The following is a 22,723-nucleotide window of genomic DNA, read 5'->3' as shown; positions in this document are numbered from 1 at the left end:
TCTTCGAACTCCTTGTCTCATTACCCTGCCTGAAAATTGTTTGTTATTTCTTGTATTTTCATTAAGTTTTCGTCCCGACATGAGTACGCCGCGCGGTACTGACTCTGAAGAATATTTTAAAATTGATTACAGAAGGTCGATTAGATTATTCGATGCAATGTGCTCCCATGCATTTTTGTTCGCTTTCTAGAATTTGAAGTTGGTCCAACTGACAATCCATTGTCGTCTCCAAAGCATTAAAATGTTCGATTTCTTATTATTTGATGTATTTTATGTGAAAAATAATTACTATTTTCACTCAATTGTTTAATCGATGGGAGTAATCCAGTCTGTAACATTGAACCCATTCTTCTTGGCCAGTACTCTAATCGCTGCTGCATAGATGACATGTCCCATAGATTCGCATAGAAATCTCCCACGTATATGTAATGTATGGACCTTAGCAGTGCCGTTTAATTTATATCCCTCAACTAAAAAACCTATATATATATATATACGTACACATAATATACCTACTGTACAGTACGGTTACTTTAAACTTATTGTTAGAAGTAAACTTATGCTTAAAGGATACACATATGTTTTTTGACAATAGTTCATTTTAACAATATTTTATTTAAATATAATATATAAATACATAATGTAGTATACAATAATACATAATAATAGTAATATGATAATAATATTAATAATAATACATAATATAATAATAATATAATAATACAATTATAAATAATAATTCTTTTATTAAATAATAATACTGTATTTGTTTAAAGATTTTTCGGATCGAGGCGAAAATGACTCGATTGTTGTGTGTATGTGCCGTCAGTCACCCAAGTAGGAATAGGATAAGATGATTAGAGAAACGAAGAAAAATTTCCGAATTTCGGTTAATCACCAACTTAGCGATCGATCTGCTCTCACGCAACTCCTCCGCCCCGCGTCCACCGCGAACCCCAAGCTACTCGATCCACCTGAGGATCACGCATGATCAGCGGGGCGCGGTGTAACCGGTGACACGCAGGTGCCGTCGCTTAGTTCGGTCGTCCTTAATATAGAAAAATATAATACTACATAATAATAATACATAAACTAATAATACAGAATAATAATATCAATAGATAATTCATAGTAATAATACATACAAGATTATAATATAATTCTTTTTTCTTGATTCTTGATGTCTTCTTAATTTTTAGTTATAGTCTTCTTCCGTATGGATCTTCCAAGTATATGTTTAACAATGAAGAACATACTGCGTTTCGTCGTCTTCCGACGTCCTTCTCACATAGAATGTTATTGCCTGTGGTGCACCACTTGCCAATGAAATATGAAATTTTCACGGTCAGTATTCTTTTTTAAAAAGTTTATTTACTCATGCAACATGTTCTCCATGTATTCATGGAGTTTACTTCTGAAATAAACATGAGGCATGGTTTTGTGCAGCATAATATCAATTTTTGCATGCATCTTCGTTAAATCTTCGAAAAGATGCTTTGCACAACTGACATTGCTTGTGTAGGCTAACACAAATTATCTTTTTCAGAATTGCACAGTTATTAATTTCCTCATATTCTTCCTGTGCTATATTTTCAGTGTTTTGAGATGCAGCACTCGTTTCTTCCATTGCTACCTCAGACACTGCAGATTGGATGTCCTCTTCTTCTACTTCTTCTGTTAATACCTTCTTCAATGCAAACAGAAAGTCTCCACTGCAGACATCTTCACAATCGAGGCCAACACTTTGGCTGGAAGTAATATTATTGATGAACTTAATTTTACAAGCCATCTGGAAGCTGTACGGAGTGGAATGTACATTCTGATTCTCAACAGATTGTATGCATCCAAAAAAAATATCCAAGGGATCTTGATTAATCGATCTTGTTTTGCAATTATCAAATCCCTGTGTCTTCAAACATCTCCATAGAATTTGAAATGAGGAGATAGTCTTCATCCAATTCTTTAGGCATAGTGCTCCAGACACTGGCATTTTTGTAAGTGGATGGACATAACACATACATTTTAAGCTTCTCATTGCGTCAGACCAAAATTCTTCATGTGCACTGGCTTCTGATATGACTGTTCTCGGTGCAACTTCTACTGCTGCAACGTGTCCATTAACGGAGTCGAATAGTTTGTTGAAGAAGTTAAGGACTTCCGCTATTGTGAGGCCTTCCTCCTTTGGTATTTTCAATGGGCCATGGTCTGTTTGTACAATGCCTATAATAATGAATATTTTATCAGTTGTTCAAGCATAACAAAACATCCATACTATCCATATAGTGAAATATGACTTTTACTTACATTGGTCGCAGCTAAGGAATCCTATATGAGATGCCGCTGTTCTAACTGTCCTGATATTGATGAACCAGCTTCATTGTGTTTATTAATATCCCACGCTGTTTTTTCATAAACTGTTGTAATCATTTCTTCATAATTACTGTCTTGATTTTCTAGTGGTGTAGCAGAGACTAGATATTCTTCTGCTTCCATATGTTCAGATGCATATTCTTTGTTCTCACTCTGCACTGGCAAATGCAAAGTTGGAATAGCATCATGTCTCAATCTTCTTCGTCGAGTAGAACACATAAATGAGGTTTCTTCAAAGTGTTTGTAACACACCCTGTATTTGCGCCTTTCATTGCTTGTCAGTTTCAGTACTACAGGACACCGAATTTCATTAGCCCAAGACTCTGATCGTTTGACGTCTTTGGGAAAGTGGTATGCTGGGATAGTAACACCCGATGAACACTGCGGAACTGCACAAGCTCTCACCATTTTGTTCCGATGTCCAAATGGTCACACTAAAATTGTTTGTATTTTATATTGTCTGTATAAACTGTGTGCACTTAAATGTGTCTTGCACTTATATGTCTTTCTTCACTTGTTTCACTATTTATATTTGCAGCTGCACTCCTCTGCACCTCACTATCCTACTATCCTAAAAACAAACTTAAAAAATTTTATAATTTATGCACCAAGTTCAAAAAATATGCTTCAAAATAAGTTCACTGAGTGTCGCTCAATTTTGGAAAATTATTTCTAAAATTGGTTTGACACTGAGCAAACTTCTTTTTTCAAGCTTATTAATCAAATTTTCAACACAATATAATTCAGAACGATATAAAAAAAGTCGGCTATAAATTGAAAAATCGCAGTCCGCAACAATGGTCGAGGCACAGTGATATTGACAATTGACGGTGATTTTGGCGGTAACAGTCAAATAGTAGCGCCCAATAGCATTGAATATTGGAACATCCAACACGTCCAATCACGTTTAATGTGTGATCGTGGTGCCATCTGAGATAACTCCTAAGCAAGATCGAGCTCGGATTGGTCGCGATGAATATCTCCGAAAATATTTTTGCTAAAGAAAAAATTATTTCAAATCAGCCCACGAATCTAACCATACCTCCGCTGACCTCCGCTGTCCCCCACGTTTCGCATTCAGCGGAGGTATTTCCATCGGTCCTATTCCACGCTGTTCCACGCCTGTTCTTTGCAACACTGATGTCTATAATTCCATGCATCCGACAACGTAAACAGCAGTTTTTCGCCTTGTAACTTACAGTTATAAAAAATCCGTGGATCTATGGACTTTCCAAGGGAAAATCGACGGAATTCTACGGAATTTTTAAATCTTCTATATACGGACTTTGAAAAGTCTAAGTTGACAACACTGTGCGGACCCTACTCTACACCAGTACCACAGCTCTGGCATCACTGCCCTGGGGTACATCATCTCACCGTGATTCCCCTCATCTGGCGACACTGCACGACATTGTGCCCAACTCAGCCCAACTGTGCCCGCGACCCGCGACATTCGGTATACATTATATGTACATAGTTCATAAATGTTTATAAACAGTTAGTTTAGTTGGGCAACCTTATAACCGCCCGGCGAAATGCAAAAAGGTAACATGGAATCACCAAAAGTGATACGGCGAACTAAAAAGTAAGTGTAATTAATTTTTCAGTTTGTTTAATTTATTTTGTAATAATTGTTACGTATTTTTAGGCTATTGAATGCTTCTATATGTGAAATGCAAAAGGGAAATATAGAAAATGTCAGTGTTCAAGCTTCTTCTCGTCATCATTCAACAATGAGTCCATCAGATTTTGTCTTACCACATAGTAAAAAATTTTATTTAAATTATTTAATCATATGTGTGTGTGTGTGTGTGTGTGTGTGTGTGTGTGTGTGTGTGTGTGTGTGTGTGTATCTATAAAACATGTAAAATATTTATTACTACATTAATCCAGACCTCACAAGAATTCGTGGATTCCAATCTCAGTCTGACAAATCTTTTGATGAGGAGGATACAGAGATGAAACTTTTGTACGATACATACTTACAAAGACTGATGGTGGAAATTTTATTGAAACAGAAGGCACAGAAGAAGAAGAAATTGATGGTATCACAATTAGCGTCAATGGCTGAGGAAATTCACCTCAACAAAGAGAAATTATTTGAATTAAAAACCAGGCACAGAAATATCCGTTACCTAACTAATTTGCAGAATGAAGTAGACTTACAAACTGATGACATAAAAAACTGTTTTAGTAAGTAACATTGATAAAGATTTGTGTAAAATTTACACTGTAAATGAACTGTCTTAGAACTCTGTTTGAGAAATGAATTTGTTATGGTTTGAATTACAGAATCTGAGAATACTACGAAATTAGAAGATGTTTTATCCCAGCTACATATTGTTCTACAAGGCTATGATGTACTACGCTGTGACAATATAATTCTTCCTAAAACACCCACAGAATGGGAAGAAACAATTCAAGCACTACAATCTTGTCGAGATACTTTGAAATCTATGATGGATTTAATTGGATCTCATAATGAATCTTATCGATGCGTCAATGATAGCATTAAAGATTTTTTAAATACATACAATACTATCAAAGATCATTACGAAAGGTGTGTTGTTACATTCTGTCATTTATAAAACTAAATTATATTACACTCAACGACATATCTTGTTTCCAGGTTGGAGAGAGATATTAAAGAGTTACAAGCTCTAGCACTGAAAACAGCAGCCTTATCCTTAATGTAAAGTTATAAACGAAGGAATTGAAGAAGATAGAAAAATAAGATTCAGTACGGATATTTTTAAGTGCAATACATTATATATTCAATAAGAGTTTCAACATTATACATAAAATGTTCAATGCGATAGATATAAGTGATCAATTTTTTTACTTTTTCATTATGATTTGATATTTGTAATAAAATTCTATTTTGGATGTAAGTGTGAGAAAAATATTGATGTGTTAAATAACCAATTAATAGAAAATTTTCCTTGATTAAAATTTCAATAAAATCTTTACTTAAAAAATATATACATATATTCTTAAGGGGCGGCAATTTGTCTTTTTGTCCGGGGCGACGTAATCGCTAGAGCTGGCGCTGGGAGTAGGTGTTGTAAGAATTGTAGTCCTGAGAGGCAATAAAATTAAAAGAACAATAAAGTTATATTATAAACATATATATTCATCCAAAGGCTCACAATCAACTAATTAAATTTTTAAATTTTTATCGCTTAGGTATAGCTAAATATTTTTTCAGTACAAAGAATTGGTAATTCGGGAAGGCTTCCGAGAAGCGAGAATATAAAAACTTATTCCTAACTTGTTCCAGGAATTTTTATCGTTTTACCCCCTTCTAAATCGACTATCTATCATACTAGCATATATTGGAAATTTTGTCTTGTAGTCAACTGATTTCAAAGCCTGTACTATACTTTCATTTTTTGCTAACTGACTTGTATTTTTTGTCAAAATATCGTAATAAACAGCACAGCTATTATCAATCTTCTCGCTTTTCATGATTTCTATTTCTGCTTCACATTCGTTCAGAAAATTATTAATTTCATGATCATTACTAATCCCCAGCAAATTTCTTTCACTTACATGTAAACCTGCGGCTTTCATCTTAGCTATGTGCTCTCGCGTGCGCGAGAAAACAGTACGGATGTATATGGGATGTATATTGGGATGTAGCGTGACTAGAGATGGGATGAACTGCTCATTCCGAATCACTTGCGATTCGATCACGTTCGTTCTAAATCACGGTGTTTTTTCACAGTGATTCGTGATTTTTCGTGATCGCTACTGATTGGTGGAGAGCATAGGAACATAACTGTTCTTGGTCACTCTATATAGAAGTCTATGTTCTCGGGACATTTTACATAACAAAAAATAAAAACAAAAATATAAGTTATATCGCATAAAGGCAAAAAGTATATTAAACAATGAAGAATATTGAATAAATTAATAATTAGTAATAACTAATGACTGTGAATTGTAAAAGAAAGTTCATTTAAGGAATGTTTTACATTGTGTGGTATATTGTATATATAAAAGATATACAAATGTATAAAAATTTAACACAAATATAGTACAGTTTAAATTGAAACAAAAATATAAAAAATTAGTAAATATATTTAGGGTTATATAAAAAAGTTAGGGTTAGGATCAAAGTCGTTTTTTAACTCAAACATGAAGAAGTACTATGACTCGAGATAAAAAAGTTAAAATCACAGTCGTGATCGTGAAATAATCACGAGCGTGATCGTGATTTTGCGATCACTGTGATAAATCACCGTGAGTGATTTTGAACGCCATCTCTAAGCGTGACCCGTTGATCACGCGAACATAGCCGCGAATAGCGCTACTGCCCTGTATGTTCGATTAATGGCGCTGAGAGGGAAATTTGAATATAAAACGTAATGTTTCAAAACCGTATATTTCATATACATATATTTTATTCAGGCACGATAGCTTAGGCTTAGAATAAGTAAGGGAAACAAGGGGCTTCCACAGAGATCCTTGACGAAACCAGATGGGCGAGACTAATCGAGGAATTTGGGTAAAGTCACGTAACCTCTTGGAGGAGTTCTCCAATTTCGCATAAAGAGACAGTCGAAGTCTAGAATCGGTCGAGGACAGGAAGTCGTAAATTCACAGTCAAGGACCTCTTGGGACTCCCTCGGACCTCTCTCTCGCTCGGTCCCACGACCGTTGTTTTGGCGGGCTTTCACCCTCGCGCGTACCCCACTCTCGTGCGCGCGCTATTGAGGCACCTCCACCACCAATCACCATCGAGCTGCAACCGAGGACGAGCCACCCGACGAATCAACGTCCAGCTGGAAGATCCGAATTTTCCTATTGGCTAAGGAAAAGGAACCTGGAAGGAGAAAACTTCAGGACGAGAAAAATACGAGGCAGATACACGAAGATACGAGCAGATTCCAGTGATGCCGAAATCGTGGTACTGTGGTACTAAGCCGTGGTACGAGACCCCCCCACTATGACCTACCGTTGCCCCTACTGGCCTCCTCCAACTCGCTCGCGCGCTACACTCACCAACGTACCTCTCCTAGGATATGAGAGGTACGTTGGTGAGTGTAGCGCGCGAGCGAGTTGGAGGAGACCAGTAGGGGCAACGGTAGGTCATAGTGGGGGGGTCTCGTACCACGGCTTAGTACCACAGTACCACGATTTCGGCATCACTGGCAGATTCTTGTCTGAGATCTTAGAGTCAACAACGTTTCACTATTAAATAAAGTCTATTTTTCGCTGCATCTTCTTGCTAAGAGTTTGTTCTGAAAACCTTCCACGAGCAGATTAACGCTCCACGGGCACCCGAACCCTATAAATCCCCTAATCCCACCACACTGCGACGTAACAGGGATGATGAGGTAGCACTGGTAGCAGAGCGGTTACAGCCTGTTACAGCCCTGAGGCAGTTATATTGGCGGGAGTCAGCGGGAGTGTACCGAAACAATCTGTTCCGGACAAAAAAACTCCAGAACATGTCCTACGAGTTACAAAATATACAGAAATACACATGTTATACATTTATTTTTCAGAATCAAATCATATCAATTTTTTAAAATTCTATGGGGTGCTCAAAGTACCCCATTTTAGCGATAATCTAACTTTACTGAGGCTGAAATCGCCGCGCATGCGCGAGAAAAGATGCACCATATCGGAACACTGATAAGTTATTGTTCGCAGTATTTGGTCGATGAGTCGATGGCTTGGCTGGGCTTGGCCTTGGTTGGTTTGGTCACGGGTGGTCTTGGTCAACTATCTCCACTATCGGTACAGTAAACAGACCGCGAACAGTCAGTAATTTTAACTATATGAATACATATTACCGTTTTAACGCATATTATTCTCCAATATGGCCATATACTTCGAATAAATATACTTATGATATAATAATGGTATTTTTATTCATTGAATAATAACTATTGATTGCTTACGGCTTACGATATCTTCATTGATCTTCATGCGAAGACTATACCTATATATATATATGCGCACATAAAAATGAAGTTTGTTAAATATAGTTTTCATTATTTTTGCTATAAAACGCCACTCATAATATTATCAATTTGTTTCGTTTAAGAGCACATAAGAAGAAAGTAAACAATATCAATAAAAATGTATTTTCTTATTTAAATGTATACGATTATTTATAATTTATAACAAACATTTTTATGACATTCTTGTAGAAAACGTAAATTTTGTTTTACAGACTTGTAACATTCAGGATCTGCAAAGAATATGTATCCAAGCTATTCTTATCAGTCATTTTTTAAATACTTCTATATATATGTAATGTATTGAATGTATGTCATCTGTATTTGTAAGATTGCTAGCTGTAGTTCGATTAAAATTTCTTTCGATCGAAATCGAATTTATGATTATAAAATGTACTCAATATATAATATTCAATGCACAAATAAACTAAACGAAACAAGTATTAAAATATTTATAAAAAGAGTGCTGACGTATGAAGGTTTATCTTATGTATGATTTAGAATTGATCACTTCACGTGAAAGGTGGCATACTATAGTACGTGTATCCTGTTATGCTGAGATTACTGTTTTGAAGATTATCAAGAACATAACCTAAAAGATACGAGTCAAAGTGTGCTAAAACGTCAGAATCCGTATTCGATTGATAAAAGAGTAATATGATTACGATTTTCCAATCTGTTGTACAAAGAATATAGTTCGCGAAGATATATGAAGAATTAAATGGAATGGTTCGGCTTTCATAAAAACATAACCAAATGACAGTTCTGAAACAAGTATGTAACAATCAAATATATGACCCAGAAAATTATTGAAAAAATGATTACTAAATAAACTTTCATTCTCTCTTTCAGATATGCGCTTGTAACTAATAACAACTGTAATTGTAAACTGAGTTTCATATGTTATATATTTTTGTTTAAATAGTATTTATCCATGTATTTAAAAGCAGTGAACGAACGCACAAGAATGTAAATAAAAATTTTAATTAATTCTGATGAGGCAACATGATTTTATGTGGTATAATTTTACTATGTTCAGCAACCAAAATTAATATTTCTTTTTAGACTAGATGTCTATTGAGATATATGTAAATGTAAATTTGTGTACATAGCATCATTGGTTTTAAATGGAAATTGGTTTTTATTACATTGGTTGTAATATTTATTAGTACACATGTCATTTAATTGTGTGAATATCACTTAGAAAACATATGTGATAGAAAGCCTTTAAAAGTATTCTTATAAATTGTGGGAATGGGCAATTGTTTGGGTAAAGATACGCCAGAAGAACATGAGGTATTTAACGGACAGAATCATGCGGAAGCTGAAAGTACTGTATTTTCTGAATCAAATGTAGGCACAGCTGCGTCTGGTAGTGTAACATCTGCAGCTTTTAATTTTCCAAATTCTGCTAATATCGACAAATTGGTACTTGAAACATTAGCAGTGATTGGTTCTCTTGTTGATAAGTGAGTATTACGTGTTAACAATTAATCTATGTAAATGTTCATATGTGTAACCGCTACTGTATAATGTTTGTCTATGTAGCGAGCAAGAACCACCACCTGCAATGTTAAAGCTACACATAATTGCTGATAAGGAAGATGGGTGGATACAAGTAATTAATTCAATGGTTAATGTTATTCCCATGCATAACCCATTAGGCCCTTCGGTTATTACTCTTCTCTTGGATGATTGTCCATTGCCAACAAAGGTATGTTTGCACTTTTTTATTCCATCTTTCTTAATTATCTCTTACATCTGGACACGTTACGAAGATTAGTTTAATCTTACAGGAATCGGTTCTAAGATTATCACGTATGTTTCAATTTTATCAAAAACTTGGAAATGTACAAACCACTGCAACTCAACAACGTAATATTTGTGTGGTGCTGGGTTGTATAGCTGAAAAATTGGCTGGTCCTAGCAGTATTGCAATTCTATCCGATGTAACCTTAGATTATCTTGTCTCAATTATTGTAAGTTTGTCATACAAACTTTATTATGTATATCAAAACATTATTAAGATGTATTTTATGAATGTTTGTATATTTTAAATTTTCATATCATTTTAGAGGGAAGATATCGATCCTTACATGGTATTATTTTCGTTAATAGCTTTGGAAAAATTTGCACAGACAAGTGAGTGCTATAATTGACTGCTATTTATAATTAGGGGTGTGCAGGAAACCGAATATCGGGAATCCGATGGTCAGGTCGGGTTCCCGAAAAGAATAAATTGTTTCAAGAATCCCGATTATTTCGAGAATCTCGAAATTTTCGGGTACCTGTCATGATCCCGATATTTCGGGTTCTCCCGCCGCACACTCCTGGTTTTATAATACTGCGAACACATATATTAAGTTATTTTGAGTAAAATGATTTTTATATTTTGACAGGTGAAAATAAAGTTACTATTAAAAAACGTTTAATGGCAGAAAAACCTAATCCACTCTTAGAATTGGAAAAATGGGTAACAGAAACGCATTATGTGCGCAGGCAAGTAGGATTTTGTGCACAGTGGTGTTTAGATAACTTATGTAAGTATTTATAAACTTGTATTGTATATGATAATATGAAAGAGAATATAAAAAATAATTTGATTATTTTAGTTTTGATGGAAGGTAGGAAATATTCTCATGATTCGGTTGATGTGTCTGGCATTAATGTTATGTTAAACACAAAGGATGTAAGCGAGTACCTGAAGATATCGCCTAACGGTTTAGAAGTGAGTTGAATCAATACAATATATGTATTGATCTTATCAAGACCATATGTCTTATCAGAAAAATTTAATTTGTATTATAATTCGTTACTATTGTCTATTATGGCTATTTTAGGCTCGATGCGATGCATACTCATTTGAAAGCGTAAGATGTACGTTTCAAGTGGATTCTGGCACTTGGTACTATGAAACACTTCTAATAACTGCAGGAGTAATGCAAATTGGTTGGGCTACAAAGGATAGCACATTTTTAAATCATGTAAGATTTTATAGTCAGGTGTACATATGTAAAACCTATGTAGAAAGTGTTTTCTTTCAATGTACATTCTCACTTTAGGAGGGGTACGGCATAGGTGACGATGAATTTTCTTTGGCCTATGATGGTTGTCGTAGATTGATTTGGTACAATGCAAAGAGCGAAAAATATCACGATAGACCATCTTGGAAAGCTGGTGATGTTCTGGGTTGTCTGCTAGACTTGAACAAATTAGAAATAGTATTTTCTATAAACGGCGTGCAGTTAAAACCATGTGTTCAAGTTTTCAAAACAGTAAGGTATGCAAATGTTTTCTTATTATAACGATTTCTTTACGTAAAAATAAATGAACTTACGGTGCATGTTATGAACATTTTAGATCCGGATTTTTCGCTGCGGCCAGTTTTATGTCATTCCAACAATGTCTTTTTAATTTTGGAAATGTTCCATTCAAATATCCTCCTACTGATCGTGAATACAAAAAGTTCAATGATTATGCTTCTTTAAAACCAGAGGATAAGGTTGTGCTTCCTAGACATATTTACTTAGACCAACTGAGAAAACTTAGCGTTAGAGAAGACTCGTGTACATTGTGTTTTGACCAAAGAGCTTCAGTAAGATTATTACCATGCAATCACAGGTAATTATAGATACGTGTGACTATAAATGTAACTGAAATGTTATTTTGTCTAGTAGTATATTCTCGACATAAAATATGAACATAAATTCTTTCAGAGGGTTTTGCCAAATGTGTTCGGTTCAACTTGTAGAGTGTCCAATGTGCAGGGCTACAATCGAAGAAGTAGTTCTCGATAATACATGACACCACTTTAGTGTACCAGCATTTTTTAATACTCTTCCACTATCTTTTACATATTACACAATTCTCAGGAACTGTCGCAAGATAATCACAGCAACAACACACCTGGTGCATCATGTACTGGATATCATTATATTATTCTGTGCATTCGTTTTCTTACAATACAGTATTTTAAATCAAGAGAAGGACTTCACATTGGTCACAGAAAGCACAGTTGCATTTAAACGCATCACATTTATAAGGTGTATCGAGAACGTTATATATACTTTTGGCTATATAAATGTAATATATAAATTAACATACTGCAAATTCACACCGCGGAGAAAAATATTGTCGTACGTCTGCCAGCTGTGCGATCTATTTTCTTTAAGTTCTGCCTATACACGATTTGCATTTAATTAGACATCAAAAGTAACATAATAAAAATGAAATTAAAATATTTTTTTTACATTGTAGATATTGAGAAAACATATTTGCAATTTACATTCAAATTGCTACCACTGTACGTTGTATATTTCCAATTTGATATTTGTGACTGGCTCACAAATGCGTAGAAAATATTTTGTCCATGAACTTGAGGTTCTTCTCTCTTAAATTATGAAAGTCTGCATTACTTGTTAACTGTACTTGTCAACACTGACAAGCAAGTAATTAAATTTGCGCTATAAAATAAGATTTATCTTTTAGGGAACTGCAAAATACTGATATCTTGTAGTATACTTAAAAAAGAAGAGAATATATGTATATATGTATACATACATATAGTACGTATATACATATCAGCTCCAATCAAATTCTTGTGAAGACATCAAACGCTATCATATGTATAACTTTGCAAAACCTTTTTAAGAACTTTGTTGATTTTGATTCATAACAACCTATCCTAAATGTTAGGATACTATTTATGTATTAAATGTATAAATCACATACTGCCCTATATTTTTTCGTACTGTCGTTCCAAAAAACGTTAATCACAACAATATAATCATCATGAATTTCGGTATTACGCAAGAGCAGTTTGAAATTTGAAAAAATAAATCCGAAGACTGTACTACATATCGTGTATGCAATTTTAAATCTCAGGTCAGAGCATGTCTTCGTTGTAGGAAGTTAGTTACTCTTCCGTAATTGTAATTTGCGCGTTAATTAGATACAGACGGTTTCGCGGAACGGTCATTTCCAGTGCTCCCGTTTCAAAGAGCCGTTGAAACGAGAATTAAAATTGGCAATATCGATATCACGGCGGACAGTGTTAAGGAAACGATCTCTCGATACAGAAAAGTTAAACGCGTGGCCACGGGGCGCGTTGCAGTTTGTTACAACATGGCGGGTGAGTGAGTGCCTGTGGATCGAACGAGGCTGCCTGAAAACACGAGGGATTTTCAGCTAACCCGTGGTGTTTGTGGGTTTCAGATATGTCCGACATCCACAAAGACCTGGTCAACTCAGACGATGGTGAGTACTGACAATGGAAATACATTTTTGATGGTTTCGAAACGTTCGCGGAAGGGATCGGCCGTTCGGCACGGTGGCCCCACCATCGAAGCATGCCAGTGTCTGGCGTGCGTGGCGGTGGCGTGGTCGTAAACTCACGCTCCTTTAAGTACGCCTTATCTCGTCTACTTTTGAGGTTATATCGGCTTATCAATTCCAATGCCTATCCCTGACAGCGTAGTTCCGACACCTTTCAGCGGGTGTCACGTTTCGTTTTGACTGCGAGCCGTATGTCATGCCGTGATTCTCACACGCGCGAGCGAGAGACACGAGACGAGAGTGTTTCGATGGCGTTTTATCAGTTAGGGGGCGCCACGAAACGTGCCGTGCTGTGTTTACCTCGACCACAACCTGCAAAAAAAAGAGAAGAAAACATAAAAAGGGCACGCGGTCGCTTTTGCGTCTTCACGCATTGTTTCTCTTTCCTCGTCGTTCCACGCGAATTTCGTCTACGGGTTCACGCAGGCTTTTCGATGTATGACCAATGGCACGCGGTCACTCTACATGAACTTATTATCTTGCTAACGTAAAAGAGATTCGAACCTGTCAACGTACAGTTACGAACAAAAGTATTGGGCACACCCGGCTTTCAATTATACAAACTCTTATAAATGAAAGAAAAAGCACGACACTAGGTTAAGCTTTTTCATAATTACCGGACCAAACAAACAAATTTTACATAAATTAGCGCATTCCATGCCAGATAAATCGAAAGTGGTTGTAAACAATAAGGGACTGCACACGAAATATTAGCTGTACAAATTAATAATAATATACTATACATTTATAAATGTGTCGATACTTTTGTTTCCGCGATAACTGCTTCTTTTAATTTTGTAATTAATAGACAGCGGATTTTATGCATTTATGACAGAAATGAGTTGGTGTAATTTAAAACAGTTAGAACATTGGGAGAATTTAAAAATACTGTTACATTATTACCAACCGATTGACCATATTAAGAATGAAAATAAATTTCTATTTCACTCCAGTTTGTTGCAATTCGGGTAGAAAGTGTTTGTTTTGCATAAAGATCCGCTGTGTAGTAATTAATCAATATAAAATTTGTTGTGATATCCTAAAATTGTAGATCCAGTAGTTACGATTAGGACAAAATATTATCCCAATACGTATCGAGCTTTATCTTTAATTTATATGCGTTTTTATAATTAAAAGCCAGGTGTGTGTGACAATGCTTTTGTTCCTAAGTTTATATTGATACGAGTACAACAGGCACTCGAGGATTGTATCAAGTATTGTATCAAACTTTTAACGATAGTATTATTTTGTTGGAAAGATTGGTTTGCCAACATTAGACTAGATTGCCGCTCCATTCGGCTCCTAACCTCAACGGCGTGTATGCAAATTAGACGCAGAAACGTAAAATCGATGAAATCGGGTATAGTGAAAGTATTGCAGAGGGTTCAAGTAAACAAAGAGTTAATGCGCGGTTATTCCCCCATCGGGGTTACTGATCCTTCGACTTCCATTTATTTACTAGTGCCATCTGTCGTACACAAAACGGAATCAGATTATGAGTGCCGACACGGATTCGCACGAGAACTTTTCAACATTCTTACTGGATCGGTGCATATAAAATTATTGGCCGTGGGTAACATAAAACCCTTCTATTCAGGATGGGGATGCAATAACAATCGTTAATTATAGTTTGTAAGAATGACAATACTGCAGTGATATTCAAGTAGTGCTTCAAAAGTTGAACAAAAATGCGATCCTATCGCACGCGACTTTTGAATAATTTATGTCAGATTTGAGATCGGTAGACAGCAAAATAAAAATTTTCTAGCAGAATTGCAACTAATTGGAATGAAATAGAGATTTATTTTCTTTCTTAATATATATAATTGATAGAGAAAATAATACAAAAATATTTTCAAATTCTTCTAATGTTTTTAATGTATAAATTACAGCTACTCATTTTTGTCATAAATGCATAAAATCCGATCATCGATTTCCCACAGATTTTTATGGAAATTTGATCGATTCGTTCGGGAAATCCAAAAAATAAATAACAATGGTTGTCAATACTACGTTTATTTATTTTGTTTTTTTTTCGTTTGTGTGCCGTTAGAAAATCTGTCCAATGTCGATTGTTTTTCTCTGTTCTATATTTTGAAAATGGCGGGAACCTTCGATGTCAAATCAATTCATTGACGAAAGAATAAATTTCGTTCGTCGTTTAGAAAGGTTTATACATGATGATACCAGCTACTTGATTGAATGAATGTTACGCCGTTTGTGTCAGCTTAATCGAGAATTGAGATAGTAAAGTATAATGAGTGTCGCATGATACGCATATTTCGATAATTGATCGATTTATCAACTGTTCATTAAGGATAAGATTTGAATGTCGTAGAAAAAGGAAACACGTAAGAATGCTTGCTATTCTTTCATGGCGGATCCCAAGGGACTGACAAAAGTCACTGTTTCGCCGGTACAGGACATCCACCTTTCTTTCTCGATCCACAGCATACAAACACCCACGCCAACTGTTGCTGCTAACTAACTCGTAGTTGGCACTAGTCGGTTTTATCTAACATTCCAGAGGTCGTTTATCAGCTTGGTTCGCTTATATTTCCCACCGTGACTATGTAGATAGAAAATCGTTCGGTCTCTTGCCGTTTGATTCTCGAAGCAATGGCGCGCGATTTAAATCGCATAGATCCCGATACTGAATCCCTACTAGTCAGTTTCGTTTCGCTTGCGATTTTAGTCAGATTCCACTGTTTTAAAACCAAAACATATTAAGTATGATTTTGTATAATGATTGGATTATGGAGCTCAACAAAAGGATCAATAAAATAAACACTTTAACGAAGCCTGATGCATTATTTTTCTTTTATTTTCAACCCTGACGAAGTTTAACTGCTTCATTATTATTTAACTGCACCGTCTTTGTAGAGAGATTTGGTGTAAAGAGTTGATCAAAATACAGTAAAGATAAAAACATAACTGAATGTATTCACTAGAGATCGTGGTTTTCAATGTGTATTAATATTTAACACTCGAATGGTGACTCTGAGAGAGAGAGACGCCACTAAAAATTGCTGTACCATTATTCAAAATATTGTTTACATTATTAAATATGTCGGAATCTAATCAATTACTAAACATTTACTATTTTAGTATCGTACCAATTTTATATCCATATAATTTAAAAAATCATAGGGAATGGATATATTCTAGGTCGGAAGAAATGCTCAATTTTCTTTTCAATTAATAACACACGTGTATTTACGTACACATATAGTGGCCGAAATAATGATAGGTTCACTTCAATTTGTTGACATAATGGTGTGTTTAATGCAGTGTTTTTGATTTGATTTATTATTATATATTCAATCTAATAAAATTAACAGTCTTCCACTTTTCGGTCCATGACATATGATATTCTGCTAACTTTAATTTCTCCACCTTGTGGAATTTAGTTAGCGGAGGTTTTTTCGCTTTTTTAGAATATTTGTGTCCCACTCGATCTCACAACTTGCTGTACACATCGAATACCAACTGGCAAATATAATTTCATTTTTATTTTAGAGGCATTAAGCATATTTTGCCGTGATTTTTGAAAAATTTTACCTTTGTTCCTATGTGTTAATTTTTTTTGACGACCTGTAGATTTTTTACTGCCGTATTTTTCTTTTAATTTTAAAAAATTGTTTACGACATTTAATGAGCCTTTCAATCTTCTTGCACTTTCTGTGTTAGAGAGACTCGTATTGTGGTAAGCAATAATTTGGGCCTTTTCGTTATCATTTAACGATTTCCCCGTGTCATTATGCTCTAATAATATTAAACGAACATAAAATATTTTTTATAATTCTTAAACTTCATAAATCTGTGTATTTACCACACAAAAACGTTCAAAAAATTGCTTTATCAATATAGTAATTTTTAAATATTTCTCCGTGAACCTAAGACTATTTCGTATCTCGTACTCGATAATTTTCAAAGAATTTTTGAAACAGGTACATCTTTACACTAATACTGTTGATAGTCGACTGACTGCTTACACAATGTGTAGAACACATTCTTGCGAAATAAAAAGAAATGCCACAGTGCACTTCCGAAAACGAAAATAAAAGTAGAAGCAGAAAATCAGCCGATGCGGCTAGTGAACCTATCATTATTTCGGCCACTGTAGTAACTGTATCCTAAAAGGTAATACAAATTAAAATTCGGAAATCGGGATCTCTAATATCCACGTGTATGAATCTTACGAAGTCATTCGTGCAACGCGTTTACTTCTTATTTAAGATAAAAGAGGATCACCTCGTGTCATATTTAAATATCTTCAACAATTTTTCGTAGATTCCAATCCTGAACGCAAGAAACGGTAGAAATTGACGATTTGTAGGACTAAATGTAGACTAAATACTCCAGGGCATAGACTGGAACGATAGCAATATCATATATGGTATAATATTTATAGCAGAATTGAGTACATGAAATTGAAATTGTTGAAACCTTTTAAAAATTGAAGATGTCAATATATGATGTCTCCTCTATTAAAACCATTAAGGGAAGAAATAACATTCAATGTAGTTTCTATTTCTTGCAAATCGATGCAGACAATTTTTATGTTGCATAAAGATCCGCAGTCTAGTAATAGTGTTGTCGAGTACAGTTCATGCTCCCCTCGACGATAAACTAAATCCTTGAATCAAGTGTTTATTCGTGTAACGGTCGTATACACATTTTTTTTTATCGTAAAATGTAGTGTTTGCGCTTTCCCCAATTGTTCTCAAGTTATTCGTGCCACCCCGTATTCAGCTCGCTAATAGCAGAAGCGCGACGCGTTCTGATTGAAAGTGACGAGTCCCACAATTCAACGTGTCACTACTACCTATCGGTAATTCCACGTTCGTCGCGCGATGTTTATAATCGAGGAGTGTCGTAATACAACGAATTCGATCTGCTGAAATTGTCCCCGCGAGGCCAGAACTTCGTTGTAGCCGGTCAAGGATTGCGAGGCGAGCGGTAAATACCTTCGGTATTGTTGCGCGGATCAAAAGAACGATTCATTGATACCCTAGAAACGTCCGGCCCGCTAGCTGTCACAGCCAGTCACCGAATAATTTGCATAATCGGGACTGATTACTATCGTTTACCGTGGCTCCCGCGGCCATATGTCGGACTCCGAAAATTTCGCCGAACTTGCTTCGATCGAGTGGACCAACGGAGTCGATCGAAACGAGAGATGCTCCGGTAGCCGACTTTCGAACGAGTATCAAACCACGGTTCTTCCTGAACGGCGAACAGACGATCCCTCTGCGGATACGGGACAGGGTGGAAATCGGGCGAGATTGGGCAAGATCGTGTGGCGTGGGACTCGTAAAAAACTTCGACGCCCGTTAAATTGACGATCGTGTCGAGTCGGATCGAGTCGAGTCGGAAGTATGAATCAGGAAGCGGTGCGTCACGTGCTGCTTTTGCACGTCATCAAATAGGATACGCGAGCCATGAATCGTAAAGGATTACTCACGTAAAAGGAACCTGCGCGAGGCCGCCGATAAGCATCTGCCACCGCCGATTTCTGGCCGTTCGAGGAAAACGAAAATTAATCACTTTCCAATCCTGAACGGCTATGCAGATGCAGAAGTAATTTATTCACCCTCGATAGAGGAGAGATTATTAATATCAGCGGGCCCGCGTCCTCAAGGCGCCGAAAGAAGGGGAAATACGCTTTATTTGGTACTTTACGTGTGCCGCGTCGCGTCGTGGGAGGAATTGCCTGCGACGCTTATATCTCCGCGGGGAACGGAAAAAGCTTAACGACTTATAAAACATGAGAAATGTACAGAATTATTCAACATTAACGGCTCAGACTGAATCTTATCATTGGGCGCACGCAAATTATCCTGGCTCCCCAATAGTGGGGTTTTGTAAAATCCTAATAGTTCCGCCACTTTCTTTAGAATCGTTGAGAAATTTCTTAACTATTTACGCAACTGATCTTAGGTGCTTTGATGGAGTGTCCGGTTGCTCTAGTGCAGTGCTTTCTAAAGTGCTTTCCACATGGGCGCTGGAATGTTTGAAGAGGGCGGTATATATAATATATAAAATAACGAAACTTTCTTTATTTGTTCACTTAAGGGTGTAGACTCGTTTCCAGGATTGCAAGGGTGCGGGATGCGCCTTCTCGTTTCTCGATAATGCAAAGAACAGGTTTTTCAATAGTTAAAAGCGCTAGATAAAAGGACTCCACCTGAAAAGGCCTATTTTTACGTTTACGAGGCGTAATTTGCATTATTCGAAAGCATACAGCTGCGCATGTTGCTATTTTCATAAAGCTGCGACAGCTACATGCTGCCGAGTAACGCAAAGTATTCCTAGTAAACGCAAAAACAGAACTTTTGAGGGCGATCGTGGCCTAGATTGATCTTTCATCTAGCGCTTTTCACTAGTGAAAAACGAGAAAACGCAACCCGCACCCTTGCAATCCTGGAAACGAGTCTACCCCCTTAAAGAAAGTTGCTTTTCAGGGGGGCGCTGAGTATCTTTTTATCTGAAAAGTAGGTGGTAGGCCAAATAAGTTTGGGAGCCTCTTCTCTAATGCTTTGCCATTTTGGAGCGATTACACATGGACGACAATAGAGAGCAAGGGATGATTTAGTCGTTCATTAAGAAGATTCACTACATATAGCGATAATGGTAATACAAAGCGAGGATACATATTCGACGAGGACATTTTACTATCCGTAACCACAAGATCGACGGGCTCTTGCGAATGTGGAGTACCGTCTGGTGGATTATCGACGCACAGTCGTTGATCGATCGAACATCAACAGGTTACGAGTCCTGCGAGTCCTTGCGAAACATTCGCCGCGAAGAAAAGAGTGCAGCAGCCTGTCTCTTTAACCGGCGCGTATGTTGCTCCCCATTCTGTTTGCGTTTATCGGCAAAGTGATCTTTTTCTCTCCTTCTTCGTTTTTCCTTTCTTCTTCTCGTCTCCTCTCCTGCGCGCGACATCGACGATGGGCGAGGAGTAAAAGGATAGGAGCAGTAGACGGATCGAAAAAAAGAAAGAGAGAGAGACAGAGAACAGGGTAGAGGAAGAGGCATAGTACGAGTATAGGTGGATATACAGAGAAACTTTAATTTCTTGGCATTGTGAGGAGTTCCTTGCCCTTTCAGCCTTTTCAGTTCGGTGGTCTGTTTTTGATAGGAGGCCACGTCGTCTAGACACACCGGGGGTTGCCTGGCTTTTATAATCGCAACGAAATGCACCCCTTCGTGCTCGACGCAAAAATACCGGTTTTTTTTCCTACCGTTCTCCAACCCCCTCCACGCTAACCGCCCCGCGCCGTTGAATTTCTCTACCCCCTTAGCTTCGTCACCCCTTCGTTCCGCAGCAACGTGCCGGCGCGTTACATTAAAATGATTTATTCTCTTTATTAAATTCGCATTCGAGGCTACGAGAGCACATTCTCCGGCTTGCGTGAATCGAATCCCAAGACCGGATGCGGCGAAGGATTGGCGTCGGTTCATGCCGGTACCGACCTGTCTCTGCTTCAAGTGCCCGACGTACCCCCCCCCATTTCCATCTCTCTCTCTCTCTCTCTCTCTCTCTCTCTCTCTCTCTCTCTCTCTCTCTCTGTCCCTCTCGTTCTCTTCCGTCGGACGAGAGAGCGTAGTCAAAGGTCACCGAGGAACAGGAATATCCTCTCCTGATGCTCTTTAGTCGAAGATGCTGCATCTCGTTAACGATTCTTGCGTTATTATTGTGATTCCCGCGAGCGTGATGGTACTTGTTGTCAGGGTGTCGTAAATCGGTCGTCCCGTCTAATTTCGAAGGGGTTGGAAAACGTTTAGTCCATTGTGGCTGTCGGATCATGTACTCCGAGCTGACTTTTTTGTTATGTCTGGACTGGTCGGCAGACTGAGCAGTGCCAGGGTTGGTTTCCATTGGCACGTTTTAAAACATACTTCTCCAAGCGATAATCATCGGCTGAGCAGAAGCTAGCTCGACGCTGTCTTCGTTCCCGATCCAATAAGTTAAAACGTTGCTGAACCGTCAGCGATTAAGGGGATGGAGCATTTCCAAAATCATCCAATCCCGTAAAGCTTTCAACTCAATTCATCCCGGAGAGTTCGTTATCGGAGGATTGCTCGCGCTCGTGGAACGAGCCTATAAGTTTTCATCCCCGGCGTCCCAGCGGCAGCGTCAAAAGACAAGACGAGCCGAGCCGAGCCGAGCGGTGGCGCCGCCTGTCGTCGAAACGGACGCTCGAATGGCGGCCCGATTATTACATGACATTCCTCGAATACCGTCGAGACCTCCCTCGTCTCCGCTCGCAACCAGCGGAGCCTCCTCTTCGCCGTCCCCCCTCGACTTCTTATTCTGCTTCGTGTTCGTGTGTGTGTGCGCGCGGGAACGTTACTCTGTCTTCTTCCCGCCGTGCCCCCGTGCCAGCCCACGTTACAGAAACCCGGACAGACCACCGGAGGACTTTAAAGTCTTCGGAGATCCGGAACAGGTCCGCGATACGAATGATAAAAGCAGCCCTTGCCTCGACCGCTCCCCGACGCGACGCGCCACCACCACCCGCCTACTCTTCGGCCTTCGGCCCCTCTCCGTGTGGCGCGGCGTCTTCGCCTTCGTCTTCTTCGCGTCTTCCCGTCGCGATGCTGAAGCGCGATCGAGAATCAGCCGCGCCCTGTCGAGGGGAACGCACTCCGCTCGTCCCGCGCGATATTCCGGCTCGCCGGCTTCGTGAAAAAACGGACCGGCAATCCCGTGGGCAGATTGAGTCCGTTTCGAACGATCCCGGACGATCCTTTTACCCTTGGCGTCGATTCCCTATTCGTAATTTTTCACTCACCGTCGATTGCATCGCGGACCGATTCGCGTATCCCGTGCGCGACAGGAAGCGGGGGATGAAGATAAATTTTCGAATCCGCTGAATCGAGATTTGATATCGCGACGGATTCTTCCCGTTCCCCGGGTTTCGTAACCGTTACAATTTTCGCGAAAAAAGAGAGGGAGAAAGGAAGAAAGGAAGAGCGAGAGAGAGGGAAAGGGAGAAAGACGCCGGCAGTGACGACGACAACGCCGGACGCGG

At 37.9% G+C, this 22,723-nt stretch overlaps 4 protein-coding genes across 8 annotated transcripts in view; 3 read left to right on the top strand and 1 right to left on the bottom strand.

Annotated features, from left to right (window-relative positions):
• Nucleotides 1-595: 595 nt before the first annotated feature.
• Nucleotides 596-2,589, bottom strand: LOC143211731 (uncharacterized). The gene is made up of 3 exons (XM_076429656.1): nucleotides 2,442-2,589; nucleotides 1,146-2,220; nucleotides 596-1,048 (listed from the first exon to the last, which is right to left on the bottom strand). Exons 1-2 carry the CDS (start codon nucleotides 2,587-2,589, stop codon nucleotides 1,454-1,456), a joined length of 915 nt encoding a protein of 304 aa, XP_076285771.1. The 3' UTR covers nucleotides 596-1,048; nucleotides 1,146-1,453.
• On the top strand, nucleotides 1,210-5,273 carry LOC143211822 (uncharacterized). Of its 2 annotated transcripts, none has more exons than XM_076429823.1 (6): nucleotides 1,210-1,344; nucleotides 3,572-3,955; nucleotides 4,019-4,134; nucleotides 4,264-4,563; nucleotides 4,663-4,930; nucleotides 5,000-5,273. In XM_076429823.1, the coding sequence occupies exons 2-6, from the start codon at nucleotides 3,906-3,908 to the stop codon at nucleotides 5,064-5,066; spliced, it is 801 nt and encodes a 266-aa protein (XP_076285938.1). In that variant the 5' UTR covers nucleotides 1,210-1,344; nucleotides 3,572-3,905; the 3' UTR covers nucleotides 5,067-5,273. The 2 variants fall into 2 exon arrangements, with proteins under 2 accessions (XP_076285938.1, XP_076285939.1); XM_076429824.1 differs by lacking the exon at nucleotides 1,210-1,344 and adding an exon at nucleotides 1,817-2,812.
• Nucleotides 5,274-8,022: 2,749 nt separating this feature from the next.
• LOC143211767 (RING finger and SPRY domain-containing protein 1) lies at nucleotides 8,023-13,142 on the top strand. 4 transcript variants are annotated; one of them, XM_076429723.1, is made up of 12 exons: nucleotides 8,046-8,118; nucleotides 8,844-9,116; nucleotides 9,195-9,811; nucleotides 9,891-10,056; nucleotides 10,139-10,321; nucleotides 10,418-10,484; nucleotides 10,742-10,882; nucleotides 10,955-11,070; nucleotides 11,183-11,326; nucleotides 11,405-11,622; nucleotides 11,703-11,963; nucleotides 12,059-13,142. In XM_076429723.1, exons 3-12 carry the CDS (start codon nucleotides 9,597-9,599, stop codon nucleotides 12,144-12,146), a joined length of 1,599 nt encoding a protein of 532 aa, XP_076285838.1. In that variant the 5' UTR covers nucleotides 8,046-8,118; nucleotides 8,844-9,116; nucleotides 9,195-9,596; the 3' UTR covers nucleotides 12,147-13,142. The 4 variants fall into 4 exon arrangements, with proteins under 4 accessions (XP_076285839.1, XP_076285838.1, XP_076285837.1 ...); XM_076429722.1 differs by having other exon boundaries at nucleotides 8,057-8,141; XM_076429724.1 differs by lacking the exon at nucleotides 8,844-9,116 and having other exon boundaries at nucleotides 8,023-8,141; nucleotides 9,700-9,811.
• Nucleotides 13,143-13,308: 166 nt separating this feature from the next.
• Nucleotides 13,309-22,723, top strand: part of LOC143211764 (serine/threonine-protein phosphatase 4 regulatory subunit 1) — a 273,852-nt gene continuing 264,437 nt past the window's right edge. Inside the window, exons 1-2 of the mRNA XM_076429715.1 lie at nucleotides 13,309-13,473; nucleotides 13,557-13,598. Of these exons, the coding sequence (XP_076285830.1) occupies nucleotides 13,467-13,473; nucleotides 13,557-13,598 (49 nt within the window). The 5' untranslated portion in view covers nucleotides 13,309-13,466. The remainder of the gene's footprint in view (nucleotides 13,474-13,556; nucleotides 13,599-22,723) is intronic.

This window comes from Lasioglossum baleicum, chromosome 9 (assembly GCF_051020765.1).
Source record: "Lasioglossum baleicum chromosome 9, iyLasBale1, whole genome shotgun sequence".
NCBI lineage: Eukaryota > Metazoa > Arthropoda > Insecta > Hymenoptera > Halictidae > Lasioglossum > Lasioglossum baleicum.
Note: the sequence above shows the minus strand (reverse complement) of the source record. Positions and strands in the feature narration are given on the sequence as shown.

Bases quoted from the DNA above. Each gene is read 5' to 3' on its own strand.
- LOC143211731 (XM_076429656.1), bottom strand. From the start codon at position 2,589: ATGTGTTCTACTCGACGAAGAAGATTGAGACATGATGCTATTCCAACT. The intron at 2,221-2,441 runs GTAATTATGAAG...TCATTATTATAG, and splicing joins ACCACTAGAAAATCAAGACA to GCATTGTACAAACAGACCAT.
- LOC143211822 (XM_076429823.1), top strand. From the start codon at position 3,906: ATGCAAAAAGGTAACATGGAATCACCAAAAGTGATACGGCGAACTAAA. The intron at 4,564-4,662 runs GTAAGTAACATT...TTTGAATTACAG, and splicing joins TGACATAAAAAACTGTTTTA to AATCTGAGAATACTACGAAA. The intron at 4,931-4,999 runs GTGTGTTGTTAC...TCTTGTTTCCAG, and splicing joins ATCAAAGATCATTACGAAAG to GTTGGAGAGAGATATTAAAG.
- LOC143211767 (XM_076429723.1), top strand. From the start codon at position 9,597: ATGGGCAATTGTTTGGGTAAAGATACGCCAGAAGAACATGAGGTATTT. The intron at 10,883-10,954 runs GTAAGTATTTAT...TGATTATTTTAG, and splicing joins GTGGTGTTTAGATAACTTAT to TTTTGATGGAAGGTAGGAAA. The intron at 11,071-11,182 runs GTGAGTTGAATC...TGGCTATTTTAG, and splicing joins TATCGCCTAACGGTTTAGAA to GCTCGATGCGATGCATACTC.